At 36.4% G+C, this 23,346-nt stretch overlaps 1 protein-coding gene across 2 annotated transcripts in view; it reads right to left on the bottom strand.

Annotated features, from left to right (window-relative positions):
- Positions 1 to 23,346, bottom strand: part of LOC134529447 (transient receptor potential cation channel subfamily A member 1) — a 221,589-nt gene that overhangs the window by 27,243 nt on the left and 171,000 nt on the right. For both annotated transcript variants that reach the window (XM_063363567.1, XM_063363558.1), the window contains 4 exons: positions 10,748 to 10,860; positions 6,488 to 6,654; positions 4,486 to 4,655; positions 2,857 to 3,001 (listed from right to left, as the gene is read on the bottom strand). In XM_063363567.1, the coding sequence (XP_063219637.1) occupies positions 2,857 to 3,001; positions 4,486 to 4,655; positions 6,488 to 6,654; positions 10,748 to 10,860 (595 nt within the window). The remainder of the gene's footprint in view (positions 1 to 2,856; positions 3,002 to 4,485; positions 4,656 to 6,487; positions 6,655 to 10,747; positions 10,861 to 23,346) is intronic.

Here is a 23,346-nt window from a genome sequence, read left to right as displayed (position 1 = left end):
ATCTGTTATTCGAACACACTAGCGCTATAGTCGAAATAATCAACTGTAAATGAGCGATTTGACACAGTGCATATACGTCAATGTACTAGATAGGGAAAGTATAACGTACAGAATTCTCAGATTTAAATAACCTCAATAATGTGTTAAATGTGTGAGCCACGACCTTCACAGCATGTGATACCTCTTAGGAAATACAGAAAATTCACGGACATTTCAACGGAGAATGCGCCTCGAATAAACGAAGGGTTCGTCTAGAACTGGACAGTTGCATCTACGTTGAAACTACACTACATTCAGACTTCCGAGTACTGAGTTCCTTTGTAAACAGGGTAAACAAAACAAGCAAGTGGAATGAAGAAAAGTAGATTTGAGGGCTTTGTTAATACTTGAAAATGTTCTTGCAAGTTAATGCTCAAAATAAGTAAGTTTATTAATCGCAAATTTACGAAGATATCCGTAAATATATGAAGAATCCAGAATAAGTAGTACACCAGTATTATTTTTAAATTTTAAGTTAATATTTTTAACAGTGTATCCTAGAATTTTCTGGGTGGATTCCAAAACATTGTCTTTAATTTATTTATGTTCTTATCCTACTGAAATACTTCATAAGTTTGTTTGTTTCAAACAATATAAATTCAGGCAACGAATATCCTTCGAACATTGAGTACTTGCTGAGGTAAGACAACTGATCACGTATACCTAGCGTAACTGGAAAACATTTTCCAACTATAAATAAAAAAAGGCATGCTGTAAACCAGTAAGTATCCATTCTACGGCTTTATATTACATCTGCTGATGACAGCAATTAATGTAGCACAGAGGTTTCCTTTGCATTACGCGCGAATATATCGTCTTAGTCAAACATTGAAACGAATGTAATGTGGTGGCCCTGGACAGTTATGTACAAAATAAAAGTAATAAACTACTGCATACGTGTCATTTTATGCACAAAATACACATTTATAATTGTGAATTAACAGTAAAAATTTACACAATATTTACAAGGCACAAATCTATGTACAATGTATCAGCATAAAACATGCAGCTTTCTCAAAAACATTCTTAGAATGCTTTTTCTATTAAACAACAATCAGACTGTACAACATGCACTGTTTTGAACAACAGCCATTATTTTCATGTTGACTTATTTGTAAGCTTCTCCCACTGAGTACCTGGAGGCTATCAAAAACTCACAATTCAGCTTTACTTAAGGTTGAATACAACACACAGACCCAACACAAAGTGGGAGTATAACCCAATGTATCCCAGCTGGCATGAAGGAAACATGATCATTTCACATTACAAGCCTAGCTCTTAAGGGAACTGATGGAACAAATGTTCTTCACTACAAGTTATCCTGCTAATGCATTAGACGCTGTAGGGCGTCCCATAACGCAGCTGTTTTTTTAATTTCAAAATTCCGTTCATCAAAAACATATAGATACAACTGGGACCCAATTTCTTAAGAATTTTTAAGGTTTGCATGTAGTACCAAACTTTTTTCAGGGAAGGAGTGAGGACATGATTTTAATCCTAAATACATAATAGAGCCATTGATTGTGACATACACAAGGTTGGTTTCATTAATGGAAGATGAGCTGCATTCGTTTTTAAGTACAAACAGATAACATTAATCTAAAAGTAAGCCGTATTATATGAATATTAAATATAAAGAGAGATTGATAGCGAACTGAAACGGGATGTATCAAAATTATGCACTACACCATTCATTTCGGGCGATTTGCTTTGAGGCTACAGGAAACGACTTTAAACAACTTTACAGGTAAGAATACTTAGTGATAATGTTATACCAGGGAATTTTTTTTTAACTTTTAAGTACATTTTTAGTATATTATTATAACTTCATGCGATAATGATCCGGCAACATCTAATTTAGCAATGAAAGGGGTTGATACTATTTATTACCATCTACATTAATGTACATTCACGATCTCAGTTCGACCAATATCTATTATGGAATTTATTTCATATTATGTATTTTGTGATATTCTAAAATAACTAATTTAGAAATATGCAACCATAAGGTCATAAGTATTATTATTAAAATTAATATGTAGTTAAAATAGGTGCCATTAACATAAATACAACTAGTTAAAAATATATGATAGCCATACAGAAAGCCGTATAGAAACCTTAAAGTTTCACTTTGAAAAGTTTTTTCCTTCGGAGTGTGGGAATACGAAGTTGTCAAAACTTATGGATTCATTCATTGAATTTAAATCCCCAAAAAATTTGATTGTAGGATATGTTTCTTTACATTAACGAAAATATTTTTTTTATATAATTAAATTAAGTCTGGTGAAAAATAAAATTTATGTTTAAAATTTACTGAAATTTTTCAGAACACATTTGAAGTAAATACTTAAGACATCATGCAGGGTCTAAATGAGACATATATTAGGCAATGTTTATATAAAGAGAACTAGTTAAACAATGCAAAATATTGAGTCAGTAAAATAGTACTCAAAACCATTTAAAGTACAAATATAATTTCAGGCTTCCACGGACGTTGTCATGGTATAAGCTTCCGGGTTAAAGCCGAAATCTAGATCGAAACTGCGTTTTAAAGTCTAAGTTAATCCCCAAGATATCGTCAGAGTCCTCAGCTTGTTCCAGAGAAATTGAAACTAAACAAATGGCTGGAAAATAAAGCGGTCGTATGATCCGCTCAATGTTTTATAAAGAACAAAATATAAAAATAGGGTCTTTTCAATATGGTGCAACAGCTACATCCCCCTTTCTCCTCCTTGTTTCAACCCTTTCGTCTGTAATTCGGCTTTATGCTACCCTCGTGGTTAACCCCATAGTGACTTATTTAAATAGTCTACTTACATAGAACGATTTAGAGTCCTTCTTGCAGTTGGCTTTGGTGATGCACTTGTCTTGGACGGCCTCAAACACTTTCGGCATGGAGGCAATCAGTGCTAGAGTGACGCAAGGGTGTTTGTGGGACTTCAGAGCCATTACCTCCTGGGCCCTGGAAGAGAGAGAGAGAGAGAGAGAGAGAGAGAGAGAGAGAGAGAGAGCAAGAGAGAGGAGAAAAAAGGAACGTTAGAAGGATGTTAAAATGAGACGTAAAGAAAATATATTTCATTCAAGGTCGCCTGGCTGAGCGCCAAAGAGTGTTAACGCGCCATTTAACAAATCGTTCCAGTTTTATTAAATATGTCTGAATACAAACAACATAGGATTAGTTTCATGGTTAGGCATTTCAACAGACTTTGGAAAACTCTAAACACTGTATTGAAATAAGTGTAGGTACAAAGGAAAAAAAATTGTACTTTTAAAAAAGATTCCTTTGGAAACCATTTATCAATAAATAGTTTGTAACGCTACAAGATAGATATTGTAACTTTGTACAACACATGGCTATGATTATTTTTGCATACATGAAATGCGTTTTTCTTGCAAAAATTGGCCCATAAATTTGTATTTTAATTGATAATTCAATCAAGCATATTTTTTAATATATATATCAGTGTAGGTACGTGTGGGGATCATTCGACTTTAATATTCCATTTACAAATTACAGGTTCAACGCTGTAAGTCCCATTGAGGCGAGTTACTGACTATTCAGACTGCTTTTAGAGTTTCTGGGCACCGTTTGGAGGCCCGCTTAACGTGGTTTAATGTGTCACGGGAATCTGAAGGTAGCCCTACTTTACTAGCCACATTTAAAGTAAGTCATATTTGGGAATAGAATACCTTGAATTCGTATAAGGAACCGATTACTTTGTAAACACTGGATTATTGCTTCGGATTTGTTTGAATTTCTTATTTTGAATTATAATTTTATGAAATAATAAAGTTTTAATTATTTTGTGCCTAGTAGTATTATCACACTAGCTGCAAAATTTTGTACGGTGGTTGGTTTTGGCGCAAGGGCTTTGAAATCACGTGAATATCCTTGAAATTTCTACAGTTAGTCTAGTTTCAAGCAGAAATACTTTATTGTAAAACAAAGTTATTGCAAAATAACCATATTAAAAGAAAAATTGACTATTAAATATTATTAATTCATTTAAAAATAAAAGTATTACAACTAGTAGTATCAATTTTAACATGATAGACGATTTAGTTTTATAAATAAACATATATACATTTAATCTTATTATTATGATAAAATAACTCAGGTAAGATTGTAGTTAAGATTAAACGTATTGTAATGTCATATGAATAAGTCGATTCCCAGTTCTTTTTTTTTCTAATTCAGTTTACCAGAGATTATGTGTTAATAGAATGACTTGCTTTTTAACTTTCAGTATTAAAAAATTCCTATTAGGTATTTTACTATCATAATTGACAATATTATGTGTAGGCTTTTTAAATAAAACATTAGTCTTCTAACTATAATGTACAAGTTGTAAACTGGAATGCAATAAGTAGACGGCAATGAACTAGACCTCTTTCCTGAACGTGGAAACAATACGAAAGGTAAAATAAGAATAAAATATTGAATACCTCTCTTCGTGTGTGACCATAGCAAGAGCGGCTTCTGGAAACTTGTAATATATAGTATAGTCTATGGCGCTCATCTCCGAGTTGTTATAGAGTAGCTTGCAGTTCATAGACAGCAGCAAAGCAATGGCGTTCGGCTTGTTCTCCATGGTCGCTAGATGGAGGCTTGTGTTCTGCGAGGATAATAGAACACATATGTCATTTCGTGGAACATTAATATACATTCACAACAAAATGAAAAGGTCGTATAAAATATGGGAATCACGAAGCCATATGTACTTTGATAACATTATACCTATCCATTCTGGTTCACTGCTATCCAAAGACAATGGTTAAACAGCAATTTTTGAAAACCAAAATAGATGTATTTGGAATAATAAATGTTTATTACTATTCCATAAAATAAAAATAAAACTTACGTTTTTGACATAGAATTTTTTTATATTATTCCTTATTTCATAAAGATCTGAATGCTTTAAACAAATAATTCATATACATTTGATAAGTAACCAATTATTTTTTTACTACGTGAGTTGTGAAATGTAAACTAATTTAAATTCATTATTTTAGTTTTCACTATGAATTTATAAAATATGGTAATTGTATATAAAAACAAATTTTGAAAATGTTAAGATGATAAAATTGATCATATTTCACTATTAATCAATATACAATAACAATAATAAAATACACTTGATTTTCAATCGGTATACGACAATTCATGTTTCTGCCATAGTATAAATAATATTCATTGCAGGATGATGCTTAGTTAAGCACACGGTCTAAGCTACCGCGTGTATTTGTACTTAGTGCTGACAACTTCTGTATCCAGTTGGGCTCTAGGAGGCCTAGTGATGCGCATGTGGCAAAAAGAAAAACTCCCATGTCTCATATTAATTTGAAAGTACTGAGTTGGATTGTTTGTGTTTCGAAACCATATAAAATCTGGGAGGTCTCGTCAACTTAAGACTCTGTCGTTCGTGTTTAATGTTTCCCTCAAGTGACAGTGTTAGCAGATGATTCTACGTCATCACCACTCCATGTACTCGCCACGTCTTAGTGATATTGTGCACGAAACGAATTCATGTCAGCTCTCTCATGTTGCCTTGTAAACGGCAGTGTTGGAAGATGGTTCTATGTCACCGTATGTATTTGCCTGTTCTTGTTATATTGTTTAAAAAGGCCCTGATAAATGTCTAGTATTGCCACCAAACGGCTGGGTTGACAGATGGTTACACGTCAGCACAAATATATGTACTCACCCCGTTCACTTTCAACTGTTTAGTGCTACTATCAAACACCTGGGTAGAGTTAGCAGATATTTCTATGACATAACTACTCTATGTAATCGCACCGTCCTTGTGAAATCATGAATAAACAAAGTCACTAATGCCTGTTTAATGTTTATCTTTAAACGTCCATGTTAGCAGATGGTTCTACATTACACCACTTTATAAACTCGCCACATGATGGTGATATTATTCAAAAAACAAGTTTTTCTCAGCTGTTTATTGTTGTCTTTCAACGGGAGTGTTAGAAGATGGTTCTATTTTGTCACCACTCTATGTACTCGCCGCGTTCTGGTGATAATATCCACAAAACATGTCCCTCCCAGCTGTCTAATGTTGCCCCCAAACGACAGTGATGGAAGGTGGTTCTACGTGATCGTTACTCCATGTACTCGTACAATACAGGCCCCTCCCAGCTGTCTAATGTTGCTCCCAAACGAAAGTGCGGCGGTGTCGGCAGGTGGTTCTACGCGGTCGCTGCTCTATGAACTCGCCCCGTCCTGGTGATGATATGCACAATACAAGTCCCCCCCCCCCCCAGCTGTCTAATGTTGCCCTCAAATGGCAGGGCAGTGTCGGTAGGAGGTTCTACGCGGTCGCTGCTCTATGTACTCGCCCCGTCCTGGTGATGATATGCACAATACAAGTCCCCCCCAGCTGTCTAATGTTGCCCTCAAATGGCAGGGCAGTGTCGGCAGGAGGCTCTATGTACTCGCCCCGTCCTTGTCGGTCTGGTCGAGCAGGTGCGAGTGCACAGAGTGCAGCAGCTCCATGGTCTGCGTGTAGCCGCTCATGGCGGCGAGGTGCAGCGGCGTGCGGCCGTTGTGGTCCCGGTGCAGCAGCGCGCCTCTGTTCAGCAGCAGTTGCACCACCCTCGTGTGGCCTGCGAACAGCGAGGAGCCGACCACGAGGCTACACACATTTCAAACATAATTTTCTGTGCTTTTGCAAAATATTCCATCGGAAACCGGTTGCCAAGAAATAGTTTACAATACTACAAGAAAGATTTTGTAACTTCTACGGTTAATCTATACTGATATTATAAAGCTGAAGAGTTTGTTTCTTTGTTTGTTTTAACGCGATAATCTCAGGAACCACTGGTCCGATTTGAAAAATTCTTTCAGTGTTGGATAGTACATTTATCGAGGAAGGCTATAGGCTATATTATATTATCAATAAAATTAGGGATCCTCACTAAAAGTCCAATTTAGAATCAAATGCGTTGGAGGGGGTTAGATACATCATGCAGTACACATACGAAGTGTGTGTTGACAATGCCGCAGGCGCTAGAAGTTTATTTACTATTGCCTATTAACATTGTTGCCACGCACTAGATGCCTTATCATTCTTAATTTTCCCATACAAGTAAAAAAAAACCTGTGTGATATTAACAACGAAGCAATCAGTACCCTCATATAGTATACATAAGGATAGTGTGAGGTATATATGTATATATAAAGAGATAAATACAGATAGAGAGATACATAGATATATAGGACTATAGATGCAGATAGAGATAAATATATATTTAGAGACATGGATAGATTATTTGTATATGTGTAACTACTTCAAACATATTGCAAAACAAAACTGAATGAGGCATTGCAATGCATGCCGAGCATGGAATGGAATCTTTTCAATATTAGTAATCCCTTGCTTATTTTTCAGTTTTTTTTCTATATTGCTTTATAGAGTCTAGATTACATACAGACCAGGTAAATAACAATAAAGTGGCAGAACAACGTCTGTCGGGATCTGAAAGTGATATAAATTATTTTGCACACTTGACATTCAAATTTAGGAGACAATTACTAACTACATCTGATCTCTAAACAGTTACCCTTCACCTTTAGTTCAGCCCGGGCAACGCTGGGTACTGCAGCTAGTTTTGTATATGTGAAATACGCTTTAGAGAATATATTGAGTTTTTCTTACAAAAATTGGCACAAAATTATCATTTTAATTCGTGTTTCATTCAATGATAACTTTTTAAACCAGAATGATATAATCGAATATTCAATAATTGGACTTTATTTTATTGCATCATGCTTATTAATGTGAGCATGGAACTGTTTATAATTACCTTGAACTATTGGGGGTACTGGGACAACACAAAGCATATATTCTAGGGTAAAATCTGAACCCAGTATTACTGCAAACACTAATTTGTAGTGATAGAGTTGTCTTCAAGTAAATGTAATTTACAAACACCTGTACTTTTACATGAATATTTCAATTTCGTTAAAAAAATATGCTGTGTAAAGACAAGATTATATTGTGTTATTTATCGGCCAATTTCGTTTTTCAAACAGAAGATTAAGGTGTTCTTGCTTTTATTTTTAATTAATTGTGTTATTTATGTTAAAGCTTATCAAAAAATGGCACTTAAATGTTCATTGATACTTATTTCAGCTTATTAGTGTAATTTTGACTGTGATAAATTGTTAATTTATATAAAAAATAATTTTAAATATTTTTTATAGGACAGATTTACTCGGGACGAAAAATGTTCCAAAATCAGTAATGTAAAAACATATTCAGTAAAATTATTTTTTTTTGTCATTACCCTTTAGAATTATATATTTGGGTGCCAAGTTCATGCTACATTTATAACTTTTTAAATGTAATACGTTATCGTTTTTTTGGTTACATTTAATTAAAATTCTAATTAATTTAATGATTTCAGATGTATTTCGAGGTTTAAGTGGTGTATTAATTTGCATTTTATTATTATATTGTGTATTAACACGCTTTACGGTGTTATTCCAATTCGCCATAAAACTGTGTCCTTACCATACTGTATTTTTTGTAAATGGAACATAAATATTAGTGAAAATTACAGATATTTGTAAATTTGTACATTTACTTGAAAACAACTGTATCACTACAAAAAAAAAGGTTCGCAGTAATACTGGGTACGGATTCTTACCCGGGCATTTATACTTTGTGTTGTACCACTGCCACCAATAGTTAAAAGTTATTTGAAAACCGTTCCCTCAACAGTTTTCCAGTATTGCATTTCATATATGCCTAAATAACCACAGCCATTTCTTGTATAAAGTTAGAATATCTTTCTTGTCGTATTTATTGGCAACTGGATTAAGAATAAATCTTTTGTAAAAGTAAAGAATTATTTTCTGTCTAGTGACAGATGATGAACATAGACTTGTAAAATTTTAGTTATTTTCTGATAACAGGATGAACTGCACACACTAGCAACAACGAGGAGACAGTTGTGTAAGCCCACTGTGTCCTTGGTAACGAGCTAACTCGTGTGTTCTCATGTTTATTTATACATGTATTTGGTTTGGTTTCGTCTGTGCTGTTATTAATTTTTCATGACTAAATTTCTTCCACAGAATTCTTGTGCTCTGATATGTAAGTTTGAAAGTGTTCGTCTGTGCTGTCGTCGTTGTGTTGTCCATTACACGTGTTTAGGTTCATCGTTGGGTTTATCTGTTCACATCAGCTGATTTGGGCTTGTTTTCTGTGGGTTCGTGCTTGCAGTTATGACATTTTTCCACGACAAACAGTGCAAAACTGCAATGGCTAATGTCCAAGAAATTGTATTAAATAACGTCACTATTATTACAGTCGGTGTTATATAACTTGTCTCAAATTCGACAACTCTCAAAAGCAGCACCAGTGGTGCCCATCTTTAACTGTTACTTGAAATGCGACATAATATATTTGTTTACGAACACTGACTGTCACATGAAGTTGTTCACATAAAATTGGTGGCAGAAGAATACATAGACAACTGGCACTAGTTTTTTTTTTTTTTTAATGTTTAAATCTGAGACTAGTTTACACGACACGTACTTCACCTCTGCAGACACTGGACTCGCACTCCCGAATACCCGAGTTCGAATATCGGTTACGACCATCCAAATTCCAGTTTTACCATCGTTTCCAGGAACGTTCGTCTGGGTATGGTTCCTTATTTGAGCCCGTGGCTAGGGACATGAACTTTTCGCGAAAATATTTCCAGACCAGATGTGCGTTAAATCTTTGAACCACTGTCTATGTTTCGTGGCAGGTGCATGTCTACTGTAAGCTTAGCAGTCACAGCCATCCGGTGCGGGAGAAAACTTGTGAATGGCCCGGCCAAGTAGGGTAGTTGCTTCTCTTGCAGACAGCCACCAATTACAAGAGAACAATTGCTAACTCAGACATACCTTATTGCAGTCTATCAGATTTTTTCGCGAAAAATGCGACCATGCCCAAGACTGATTACAAGGGCATATCCCGCTCAAAACATGCATTTCTTTTATTGTGACGTCTTAGAGATGGCGTATAGCAGTACGGTAAGAGCTCTAATCTTATGAGAAACCCTAAGGTTGAAGTTCTTACGAATTCTCACAAATGTCGCAGTATCACTTTTTCGTAATTAGTTCCTCTCAAAGTGTTTGAAATACTAACAAACAAACTAAAAATATTTTTTTCCAGCTATTAGTTTTTATTTTATTTATATTCCTTTTCAATTCGGAAAGAGGAGGGGTTAGCAGCGCCCCTTGCCTTCCACTCTTCCGAACATACGCCAATGACTGCGTTTCCACAAGTGATAGATTATTTGTACACGACGTCCCCATAACGTAGAAACGATATATTGTCTTTTTTTTTTTAGTCTAAATCTCTCAGAATGGTGTTAGTTTACGGACGTTTGTTCTGTATCCCAGGAGGGACACTCACGTCAGAGTTGAGATGCTGCTCAACTCAGCAGCTCTTAAACTACGGTGTGGCACTCACCTATCTCTAGGAAGACATTTTTTTTATTGTCTAAAGACTCTAAAGGTATGTCACGGCTGACCTACAGTTACGTTGTCAGTTTCTGGTGCGAGGCAAAATTATTATTTTTAGCTTAGCTTCAAAATGCATCTGAGGCTGTATGCTTATGAAACAATGGTGTCTATAATGGAGGGAATGACTTTTTTTTTTAATTTTCATGTAAATACAATGTCTTTAAATAAACAAACCTTGTTGCGAGGCGATGTGAAGAGGAGTCAGCCCTTCTCCGTCACTTTCGTTGATTATGAAGGTGCCTTTCTCGGAGTCCAGCAGCTGTCGCACGGTGTTGTAGCGCCCGTACCTGCAGTTTCGAGCAGAACCTTCGTCACGTGACATTGGAACACACGGTCTCTCGGCACACTTACATTCGGCGTGATTGTTTAGGTAAACTAACATTAAAGTTTGTGATTGATGTGGCAACCTTGTAAGTGAATTTTAATGAGCTATACCTCAAATTAGAATGATCATAAGTGAAAAAAAAAGGTTATTTATTCTTCAGAGTGTTGTTCAGCCAAATGCCATTTGTTAATTTGCTACACGTTATGCTGAAATTCAATCAATTGTTAATTTTGTCTACTAACAAATGAATTTTGATAAGATATAAACCTGATTCAATAAACAATTAAGGTAAACCCTGATTAGAATTAATCAAAAAGATGTTTATTATATGAATAAATGTTAGTAAAAATAAATTATTGAAGAAAATATTATTTTCCTTTAATAAGAAAAGGTATTAAAATTATGTTGCCTAAAGAATCAAAACCTTTAATTCATCATGCAGAAAAATACAGAAAAATAAGCTATACATTAAAGATAATACTAATGGGTTGATACCGCGCGAATTTATTTTAATCCTTTTTATTATCATTAATAAACCACGTAAAGCACTTAGTTAACTAAGGCAAATATTATTTGTTCTCTTATATCCAATATGTTCCATCGACGGTGAGATCATTGAAGGCGGAACAATATGCTACAACGGACACAATGTAGGGATATTAGTCACATAAATCGGCCTTGGCCTTTATAGTAAGGAAACAACCTAACATTGGTTTCGAATGGTTTATGAAAACCAATGATAATACTAATTAGAATGACTGTACTGGGGTTTCGAGTGTGAATCAATTTTTTTTTTCAAATTCTGCTACCTAAATTTATATTATTTCTAAGAACTTATAGCCATAAACAGTACTGGAGTACGTTGTTAAGATAGGAAATCATTTCAAATGAATGCTTAATAGTCAAGTAAGATAAAATATTCGTATATGTGCAATGTGCTATGTAGCATTATGCCCTAAAACATACTGGGTATCAATTGAGTGATATATTGATTGGTGTATTGAAACAGAGTGTATATATATCAATTGTCAGTGCTAGCAAACACTTAATTGTAAATAATTTTCTTCCGCAGTTAGTTTTCCCCTCGGTCTCGCCCTAACTTTCAGTCATCGTGAGCACTTGCCAAAAATAAAAAAGTGATATTTTTAAAGCAATGGAATGCATACGCATAAAGATGATATAATTTGCAAGTTGCGATAAATGCAAATACCTGGATAACCTAGCTTTGCTCGGTATTTTTTTGGTAAATTGGGTTTTTTAAAAATTATATTTAAATACGAATTACATATTGATGAAATTATGAAATATGAATAATATTTTTCGATCTTACCGACAAAATACTAAGCGGTTTTTTTTCAAAGATCGTTTAGGCATTTTTAAGTGAACACATAAGTTAAAAAGACACAAATAATAATATAAGTAAACAATTGATTTTCTTGGTCTAACCTCAAACCAAACACTCATTGGCTTAGTGTTGCTTAACAACGCCATCTACTGGAGTAGCTTTAGTGTTGTGTCGTTAAAGCAGTTAGTTACTCCCAATTAAAATAAATGGTACTATTACTCGCCAATATATGTCAGGAAAAGTCATTTATGTTTAAGTTGATTATCGATAAAGTTGATTATTGAAAACACGGATAAAACTTCATTTTCTAGAAATGAACCCTAGCTAGATCGATTTATCGCCCCCGAAACCCCCTGCATACTAAATTTCATGAAAATCGTTAGATTCGTTCCCGAGATTCAGATTATATATATATATATAAGAATTGCTCGTTTAAATATATAAGATATTTGAGTCGCAAAATTTGACGTCTTTGTTTATGTCACTATAATCAATGCTTGTAACAGTCAATTTATGAATAGACAAATCCTGACCCTCTTGTGATGGGCCGTGAACATGCAGAGGTTTTTCCGTCCAACAGCTCTCACCATCTCATTAACGTATTTGCTTTGCTGCCAGACATTAATGATTACTATAAACTGCTGAAACACAAATAAATAACATTATGTTCAAAATTTGAGCGAATCTTTCAGTACTTGCCAGATATGTTTACCCATCTAACCTCGATGACGAGCAAACTCATGTGTTCTCATGTTGTTCATGTTGCGAATAAACTTATAATACGAAACTAGGACACGAATTTTAAAGTGGAATTCTTTAAAATAATGCCGAACGTGATAAATATACTGAACAATAACATATTCGCTATTAAACTAGCATACTTATTATTATTTCTAGACGCGAATCACACACGTTTTGCGCTCACAGCTATAATTCGCTGCCTGAAACGTAAACGTTGCTCGCCACCATCACTCATAGATAGCTGCACGAAACAAACGGAAATTTGAAACTATCATAAATGGTCAGATAAAAGCGAAAAAAACTTTAAACAAATTTCCTAAACCCCAGTTTTAGACCTGATTTTCAACAAGGAATTTTATTAAAACACTGCCCGTCTTGTTAAAATTCATTAAAAAGTTAATAATATAAGGTTTACACACACTTTAAAAGTTATACTGCTATGGTATTACTAAAATATTAACTGTAAACATTTTGAAACATATTATAAAACTAATTATGGGTTTTTATATTTGTTTTTGTTCAAACGACTGAAATCCGTCTGTAAATACTTCCTACAAACAAATCCTAACATTATTGAGCGGGCTAAAATTAATATTATATTATAATGTTAAAAAAAAAAAATCCAGGATCCAATTTGAACCACGTCCCTAGAAGTTATCAAGCGCGTCATCTACCGCTGTGCAACTAAGCCTCTTGGGAATGTAGACGGTACATATGTACTATTATAATTGTAATTATAGATTTCTTAGATTTTTTCAAACTTACGGGTAGTTTTAACTATGACTATTTTAGATTACCAAATATAGGGTAATTGCGGGAGAGATGCCACACATTTTGAAAAAAATCACAAATTCTATAAAATTATTTTTAATACATTAATTAAATTCTCAAATAATGTCAGAGAAGTGTACTCACTGTGATAAAATATTAAAAGATAATAACATAATTAAAAAATCCAATAAAAAAATAACAATGAAAGTTATTTTTGGGCATCTCTCCCACAGGCTAAGGGAGAGATGCCACGGGAATCGGGAGAGATGCCTCACTTGATGTTTTTTACTTTATTCACGTCCTGTCTCTTCACTTCTCTTCCGCAAGTGTTGCACATGGGCCCATACATCGTACATGACTCGTAGAGCCACTTGTGGCACACCTCGCACCGAATCCAGTCTGCCTTCTCTTTGGTGGTGTAGTAATTTTCCCAGCATTCTACACAATTGTTGGTACTCACATCATCTTCACTTGTAGCAAATGTCTTGTTGATACAATAAATATAGTTTAAAAAACTAAAGAAACATGCTTTTAAAGATTATCAAACTAAAAAGTAAAAAATAATTTTTAAATTAAATTTATGACAATAGTATATAAGCAATACTAGTATAAATGAGAAAAAAGCGTGAGGCGCTTTGTGCCAAATTTTTTGAATATTAAGCGCCCCATGCTTTTTTCTCATTTATACTAGTATTGCTTATATACTATTGTCATAAATTTAATTTAAAAATTAGTTTTTACTTTTTAGTTTGATAATCTTTAAAAGCATGTTTCTTTAGTTTTTTAAACTATATTTATTTTTAACTTTTTAGTTTGATATTCTTTAAAAGCATGTTTTTTAGTTTTTTAAACTATATATATTTTTAACTTTTTAGTTTGATATTCTTTAAAAGCATGTTTTTTTAGTTTTTTAAACTATATTTATGTATAATTATCATAGGGAAATGAGTTACCGACACTACCTATTACCATCTGAGATAACTATTTGGAGTTGCAACGTCACAAAGAAATGGTAAAGTCTCTACGAATCATTTGCAGTTAGATGTATGGATATAATATTAGAATTTACCGGGGGAAAAAAAACATTTTTTTTTTCGGCGTGGCCGGGAGTAGAACCCACGATCGCTGATTCCGAAAGCTGACGTCACAGAAGTCGCGCGCCTTAGACCGCTCGGCTAACGAACGTAATGAAATGGGTGGGATATTTTACAGTGATCAGTCTCTCACTCTTAGTCGAAAGAGTTACAGACGGACAGACAGAGTTACAGACGGACAGACAAACATACAGGTGAAGCTAATACAAAGCATGTAAAATTTGTAAAAATCACTTGCTTCTTCGACTTTCGCATGTTTACTTTTCTTCTTTGGTACCTTCTTCTTACATTTATTGGTGTTGAGCTGTCTTTCTAGTTTCTTTTGCTTCTTCTCTTTGGAATCTTTGCATTTCTGAATGTGTTCTGGCGATATCAAAACTGCTGCAGATTGTTTTCTTTTCTGGAGCAGTTGGCACGGGACTAACCTCATGAAGATATTTCGTTGGTGTATGGAGAGATCCACTTTCAGGGGTTGAAGTTGTTGAAACAAATGTGAAAGATCCTGATGGGGTTGGATTTGAGGCTCGAAATGTTGATGGAATGGAAGCTGAAAGTGCTGTAGAATGAGTTGTGGGAGCTGATGAAACAGGGCTGCTAGAAGTAAGTGGCGTGTTGATAGTGTCAATGTGGAAACAGATGCATCAGATATTGCATAAAAGTGCTCTGGTACAATGTCGGGATTAAGGAGATATATTCCTGTTGCTTTGAACCCCGCAACTGCATTACCAACTGATGCTACCTTCTCCCACGCTTTGCCAATGAGATATCTAGCCTGATATCTAGTGATATTTCTGTCCATATGGTTTTGCATCCATACTTTGGCCTCGTTGTTATAATAAACCTTAAGCGGACCAAAAAATGAACGATCCAGTGGCTGGAGAGCCTGTGTTGTGTGACTAGGCAAACATACTATGATCACATCATTCTTGTCAGCCAGACTCAACATGTCGAATGCGTTGTAATGTGATGCATGGCCATCCAAAATCAAAACAGTCTCACCAGGAGGTTTCCGGGGTAGGAAATGCTCCTCCAACCATTTGAAAAACAATTCTGTAGTTATGAACGACGACTTTGGGTTCATGTAAACATCTGATCCATGAGGGAGTCCATCTACGAATAATTTTTTCTTATTCACTCCTTTCATCAAAAGAACTGATGGTAGAAATACTCCTTCTGCATTGCAACATGCAATTACAGTTATTTTTTCACCTCTCTCACGAGGAGTCAAAATGTGGACATCCTTGGCACCTTTCACTGTCAAAACCTTCCCTGGTTTGTTTGTCAACTGGATACCACTTTCATTCATGTTGAAAATATTTTGAGGCTTATTCATCAAATTTTGACTAACCATGACAGTAGTATATGAATTGGGCTCCGGCGGCAGGCTTCAGGCTGTGGAGCCTGTGGAGCCGACCGCCATCTTGGATTGTGATGTCACGGCGGCCATTTTTGACTCAAAATTCCTCAAAATTCCTCAAAATTGAGTCAAAATGACTCAAAATTTCCCGTTTTAAGAAAAAATTTCCCGTTTTCGAGGGAAAAATTCCCGTTTCGAGGAAAAATTCCCGTTTTATTCCGTAAAAATCCCAGCGGCTAGAAATGTCCTAGAAGAGGCTTAAGCATCCTTAACTCAAGCCTCAGTTAAGCCTCTATCAGGTCTTGACCTTGACCTTTGACCTTGACCTTGACCCCGGCGGCCATTTTGGATCCGCCATCTTGGATGACGTAATTTTGTTTTCTCTAACATTCCGGCGATGTGTTTTCCGTCATATTGGATGATGACGTCACCGTTGCAATTTTCGTTACGGTCGCCATCTTTAACTTTTTTATTTATTATCCGATTTTATGAAAAAAATTTAAAAATTATAAAAAAATTAAATAATAAAATTTTAATAAATTATTAATAAAAAATATACTTTTACGACACGGAGTTCGGAGTCCTCGGTTCGAACCCGGTGAGGGCAAAAAAAATAAAAATGACGACCGATCCTTCCCCCGCGGTGGCTGCTGGCATACTGACTCCCACCACTTTTTTTCAAAGCATATATATATATATCATCACCTAGTATGACGTCATGTTCGCCATCTTGTCTTCGATGCTGGAAGCCATCATCATTGTATCGATGGCTAGAGCGCGCTGATGACATGTTAACTTAATTCTTATCCGCTAGAGTGCAGAAATCATTTATTACTGTGGCACCCGCCATCTTGTCATTTGGCCGCCATCTTGAAAATCCGTAATTATTTAGCTAGGAATTCGGAAAAATTCCAAAATTCATTAAATAAATCACCCATTAATTTAAAAATTGATTAGATCGACTAAGGTCCTTGGTTCGAACCCTGGCCGATACAAAACAACTTTAATATTTTAAAAAAGTACCACTAAAGTGTCAGGTTTGAGAAAATAAAAACACCGCAAGTTCTTTTACAAACATAATATTTATTACATAATTTCTATTCTACTACAGGATCACTTACGAAAGCTAACAAATTCATAATCAATCATTTAGTTCCGCATCGGTGTGAAATGACTAATTCTTAGCTCCAATCGGTTTATACTAGACAGAGTCCAACCAGAACCTTTACTGACATAGTTATCCTCTTCTTGGCAGAGTTTCTGGATACCGTTTTTAACAGTTTGCTTCACATCGTCAGAACTGTAAATTACTGCAGCCGATGTCTTGAATGCACACTTCTTCACTTTCTCATCTAACGGATATGGCTTTCCATATAGACAGTCCAACCACAAGTTATATTTTAATGGACCTTTTGTTGCTACGTCATCAGTAAGCTGATTGATTATGTCCTGTCTAATATCATCAAGAAAAGTACAAATGTCCTTCGACTCACCGAACGTATTTAGATAATAATAGTCCTTCAATGTTCCACGAAATGCAGACTGCGCCAAGTAGAAGCCATTATCATTCACTTGTAATGCTCCGAACACAGTCTTAGGTTTATTTTCCTGTTCAGACGTCATACCAATCGGTTGCTGCACATCGGTTTTCTTGCTTGTACGCTCACGAGCCTTCAACCTAAACCGAGGAGTCGAAATTTCTGCAGGTAGTTCAGCAGTAGGCACACGGACTTCACCTTTACAGTTTTTCGCATGTCGTCGCAAATTATCAATTCGAGTAAACCATTCATGACACTCATCACAGCGAAACTTCATTCGAGAAGGATTCTTCGTGCATTTGCTCCGCTCATGTCTTCGTGCATCATGGGAAAATGCGAACGACGTATCACAGTAGCTGCAAAAATACCGTGGTGATGAAGACGAGCCTTTCAGACCTGATCCAGATACAGGCGTTGCAGCAGTAGTACCATTTCCAGGCATACTCTTATGCACATCGATGCATCGTTGTTGCGACGAAACCTTTACTTTCTGCCGCACAGCAGGACCTTTGCATGCCTTCATGTGCGTTTTCATATTATCTTTTCTGGCAAACTGCTTATGACATTTCTCACAAACAAACATTTTACGATATAGGTTCTTGGCACATTCGCTCCTCTCGTGTCGTCGAGCATTACTGCTGTTTGAGAAAATCTTGTCACAGTAACAGCACCGATGTTCGTTAGTTGTTGTCGATTCGGCATCCATTGAAGCCTCCATCGAGGGCGAAACGAAGTTCGTCGAGTTTTCCTGCACAGCCAGCACTACCGGCATTAAAGTCTCTTCTGCTGGTGGAACAGCACATATCGAAGTCTCCTCCAGTGTTGTCATCGGCGTTGCCAACGGGATCTGCTCCAACATCGTCGGCGCTGACGTCATGGTTCCCGCAGTCGATGGTACAACCTCCATCGAGTTCGTCGTGAAAGTCGGTAAAGATGCCATCGAAGTCTCAAGAACAGGCAATTACACGACTTATGCACCAGAAAAAAAAACTAGGCGATCCTTACACCGTCGACGGCAGTAACAAACTGAGCGTCCTGCTGTCTAGGACTCGTTTATATACATGCACCGGTTGGAATAATACGCTAGTCAAATCAAGAACCATTTACAATAATACTAGAGTCAAATCTACAAATTAAAAAAGAGGATCATTTGATCGAAAAAAAAAATTCGATCTCACCAATATACGCCAGGCTCCAAGAGCTACAATTCACGTCATCAGATCCATCTACATTTTGCTCCTATGCTTCAATTGACCATCAGCTACAAGTGCTCCAACAGCTCCATCAGCTCCAACACGTAATGTACGCAATGTACGCACAATACATGCAATTTACATGCAATAAATGTAATGATCACTCAGTACACACAGGAAACGGAACGTACACACAGTACACACAGGAAACGGAACGTACACACAGTACACACAGGAAACGGAACGTACACACAGTACACACAGGAAACGGAACGTACACACAGTACACACAGGAAACGAAACGTACACACAGTACACACAGGAAACGAAACGTACACAAAGTACACACAGGAAAAGGAACGTACACACAGTACACACAGGAAACGGAACGTACACACAGTACACACACAGGAAACGGAACGTATACACACAGTACACACAGGAAACGGAACGTACACACAGTACACACAGGAAACGGAACGTACACACAGTACACACAGTACACACAGGAAACGGAACGTACACACAGGAAACGAAACGTACACACAGTACACACAGGAAACGGAACGTACACACAGTACACACAGGAAACGAAACGTATACACACAGTACACACAGAAAACGGAACGTACACACAGTACACACAGGAAACAGAACGTACACACAGGAAACGAAACGTACACACAGTACACACAGGAAAGGAAACGTATACACACATTACACACAGGAAACGGAATGATCACACATACATTAGCGGAAACACACAGGCTTAGTTGGAAATCAGAATACAAGAAATAAAAACACTAAATTTTTACTTTCAATATTTAATTACTTCTCAACATTACACAAATACAAGTAAAAGAAGCCATTATTGTATGTAGCCAGCTTTCCTCAGTTCTTTGAGTATGAAGGATATTTCTTTGATGCACGAATAGTTTCCTGCACAAAGCGAGTCATGTAGAAGTCTTAGCCGGTCAACCAATATGTTTGGATCTTTCCATGATGTGTAATCAATCTCTTCTACAACCATCTTACTTGCTTGTTTATTATAAATACTGTTAATATCACAATCGTCCCAGTGATCATAATAAGCATTATCAGATTTATTTATTATAACACGACGTTTACATCGTTTCGGTCTCAGGACATCGCCACATTCTTCAATCTTGTCAGCTCTAGGTGCTTCATCACAGTCTATGCCTTTGTCAACAGCCTCAGAGTCACTGTAACAATCACTGTAGAAGACATCCTCTTCACCCAGATTACCGTATGAATTCGCTATCGATGATGTCGAAGTGTCTTCATCGTCTTCATGCTTCCTTTTTAGGAGTCCATCATTTTGACAAAGAATGGAGGATCTACTGAATATAGGCTTGAATGTATTCTCACTTTTCAAGGTGTTGATACTTCCATTAGTTTCAGTCTTCCCGAAGCCATTAGCATCCTTTAATTTATGTTCTTCCTCACGATCGGGTGAGCTAATACCATCACGCTCAGGACAAGGAAAATTATTGTCGTAATGCAGATCACTCTTCTTTAGTCTAGTGGATCCATCGGTGTCCTCTATGCCGTAAGTAGTCTTGACTTTACATGTTCTACCATGTCTTTTTAAGCTGTCAATTCGTGTAAACAACCTGCTACGTCGATTACAGCTTAACATGTTGCGTAGTGGGTTTCTAGCACAATAATTCTTCTCATGACGTCTAGCATTCCTTCTCATGGCAAAATCCTTGCCACAGTATCTACAGCGGCTTCCTTCCGATTCAGCTGCAGATAACAAACCACGATCCATGGTAGCTTCTGTGACTAATGTTAGATACAAACTGTCAGTTTTCTCCAATTGGAACCATTTCTTAAATAGAGTTTTTGAAATATTTCATCAGCGAGAGTTAAGTTATCTAATGCAAAGCAAATTGATGCAAGTAGTTCTGGCTGTCGTCAACAGATGTCGCCACGTGTTGATTGCAGGTAAATAATATCTATTTCATTAATGTGGGATGCGGAACGCTCACTATCGATCGCAAAGGGAGGTTGGCTTCGATAGTATCCAAGGAGAAAAAAAGTTCGTCCTTCCTGCTAGTGCTTCTCAGATTTCTCACGGTCCGCCATCTTGGATTGTGACGTCAAGGCGGCCATCTTAGATGGGTGTGACCTTCACCTTTGACCGAAACCGCAGGAATGATCGCAAGCACACGGATTAACCATCAAAATATTGATAAGAATAATCAGGAGCACACGGAGAACACCATCATAATATTGGCAAGAATAATCAGGAGCACACGGAGAAAACCGCCACAAGATTTCTTTGATATCATAAAAATACAAAAAAAAAATATATTAAAAAAAATTAAAAATTAAAAATAAAAACGAAAAAAAAAATTCAAACATTCTGGCTTGTACTAGAACTCTATCTTTGCTCAACAATGAGAAGTTCACAAGCTAGCAGAATGTTTGAATTTTTTTTTTCGCGTTTATTTTTAATTTTTAATTTTTTTATATTTTTTATTTTTTTTTTTTGTATTTTTATGATATCAAAGTAATCTTGTGGCGGTTTTCTACGTGTGCTCCTGATTATTCTTGCCAGTATTATGATGGTGTTCTCCGTGTGCTCCTGATTATTCTTATCAATATTTTGATGGTTAATCCGTGTGCTTGCGATCATTCCTGCGGTTTCGGTCAAAGGTCAAGGTCACACCCATCTAAGATGGCCGCCTTGACGTCACAATCCAAGATGGCGGACCGTGAGAAATCTGAGAAGCACTAGAAGGAAGGACGAACTTTTTTTCTCCTTGGATACTATCGAAGCCAACCTCCCTTTGCGATCGATAGTGAGCGTTCCGCATCCCACATTAATGAAATAGATATTATTTACCTGCAAGCAACACGTGGCGATATCTGTTGACGACAGCCAGAACTACTTGCATCAATTTGCTTTGCATTAGATAACTTAACTCTCGCTGATGAAATATTTCAAAAACTCTATTTAAGAAATGGTTCCAATTGGAGAAAACTGACAGTTTGTATCTAACATTAGTCACAGAAGCTACCATGGATCGTGGTTTGTTATCTGCAGCTGAATCGGAAGGAAGCCGCTGTAGATACTGTGGCAAGGATTTTGCCATGAGAAGGAATGCTAGACGTCATGAGAAGAATTATTGTGCTAGAAACCCACTACGCAACATGTTAAGCTGTAATCGACGTAGCAGGTTGTTAACACGAATTGACAGCTTAAAAAGACATGGTAGAACATGTAAAGTCAAGACTACTTACGGCATAGAGGACACCGATGGATCCACTAGACTAAAGAAGAGTGATCTGCATTACGACAATAATTTTCCTTGTCCTGAGCGTGATGGTATTAGCTCACCCGATCGTGAGGAAGAACATAAATTAAAGGATGCTAATGGCTTCGGGAAGACTGAAACTAATGGAAGTATCAACACCGTGAAAAGTGAGAATACATTCAAGCCTATATTCAGTAGATCCTCCATTCTTTGTCAAAATGATGGACTCCTAAAAAGGAAGCATGAAGACGATGAAGACACTTCAGTGACTCTGAGGCTGTTGACAAAGGCATAGACTGTGATGAAGCACCTAGAGCTGACAAGATTGAAGAATGTGGCGATGTCCTGAGACCGAAACGATGTAAACGTCGTGTTATAATAAATAAATCTGATAATGCTTATTATGATCACTGGGACGATTGTGATATTAACAGTATTTATAATAAACAAGCAAGTAAGATGGTTGTAGAAGAGATTGATTACACATCATGGAAAGATCCAAACATATTGGTTGACCGGCTAAGACTTCTACATGACTCGCTTTGTGCAGGAAACTATTCGTGCATCAAAGAAATATCCTTCATACTCAAAGAACTGAGGAAAGCTGGCTACATACAATAATGGCTTCTTTTACTTGTATTTGTGTAATTTTGAGAAGTAATTAAATATTGAAAGTAAAAATTTAGTGTTTTTATTTCTTGTATTCTGATTTCCAACTAAGCCTGTGTGTTTCCGCTAATGTATGTGTGATCATTCCGTTTCCTGTGTGTTAATGTGTGTATACGTTTCCTTTCCTGTGTGTACTGTGTGTACGTTCCGTTTTCTGTGTGTACTGTGTGTATACGTTTCGTTTCCTTTGTGTACTGTGTGTACGTTCCGTTTCCTGTGTGTACTGTGTGTACGTTTCGTTTCCTGTGTGTACTGTGTGTACGTTTCGTTTCCTGTGTGTACGTTCCGTTTCCTGTGTGTACTGTGTGTACTGTGTGTACGTTCCGTTTCCTGTGTGTACTGTGTGTACGTTCCGTTTCCTGTGTGTACTGTGTGTATACGTTCCGTTTCCTGTGTGTGTACTGTGTGTACGTTCCGTTTCCTGTGTGTACTGTGTGTACGTTCCTTTTCCTGTGT

This window comes from Bacillus rossius, chromosome 1 (assembly GCF_032445375.1).
Source record: "Bacillus rossius redtenbacheri isolate Brsri chromosome 1, Brsri_v3, whole genome shotgun sequence".
Lineage (NCBI taxonomy): Eukaryota > Metazoa > Arthropoda > Insecta > Phasmatodea > Bacillidae > Bacillus > Bacillus rossius.
This window is presented reverse-complemented; position numbering and strand designations above follow the sequence as displayed.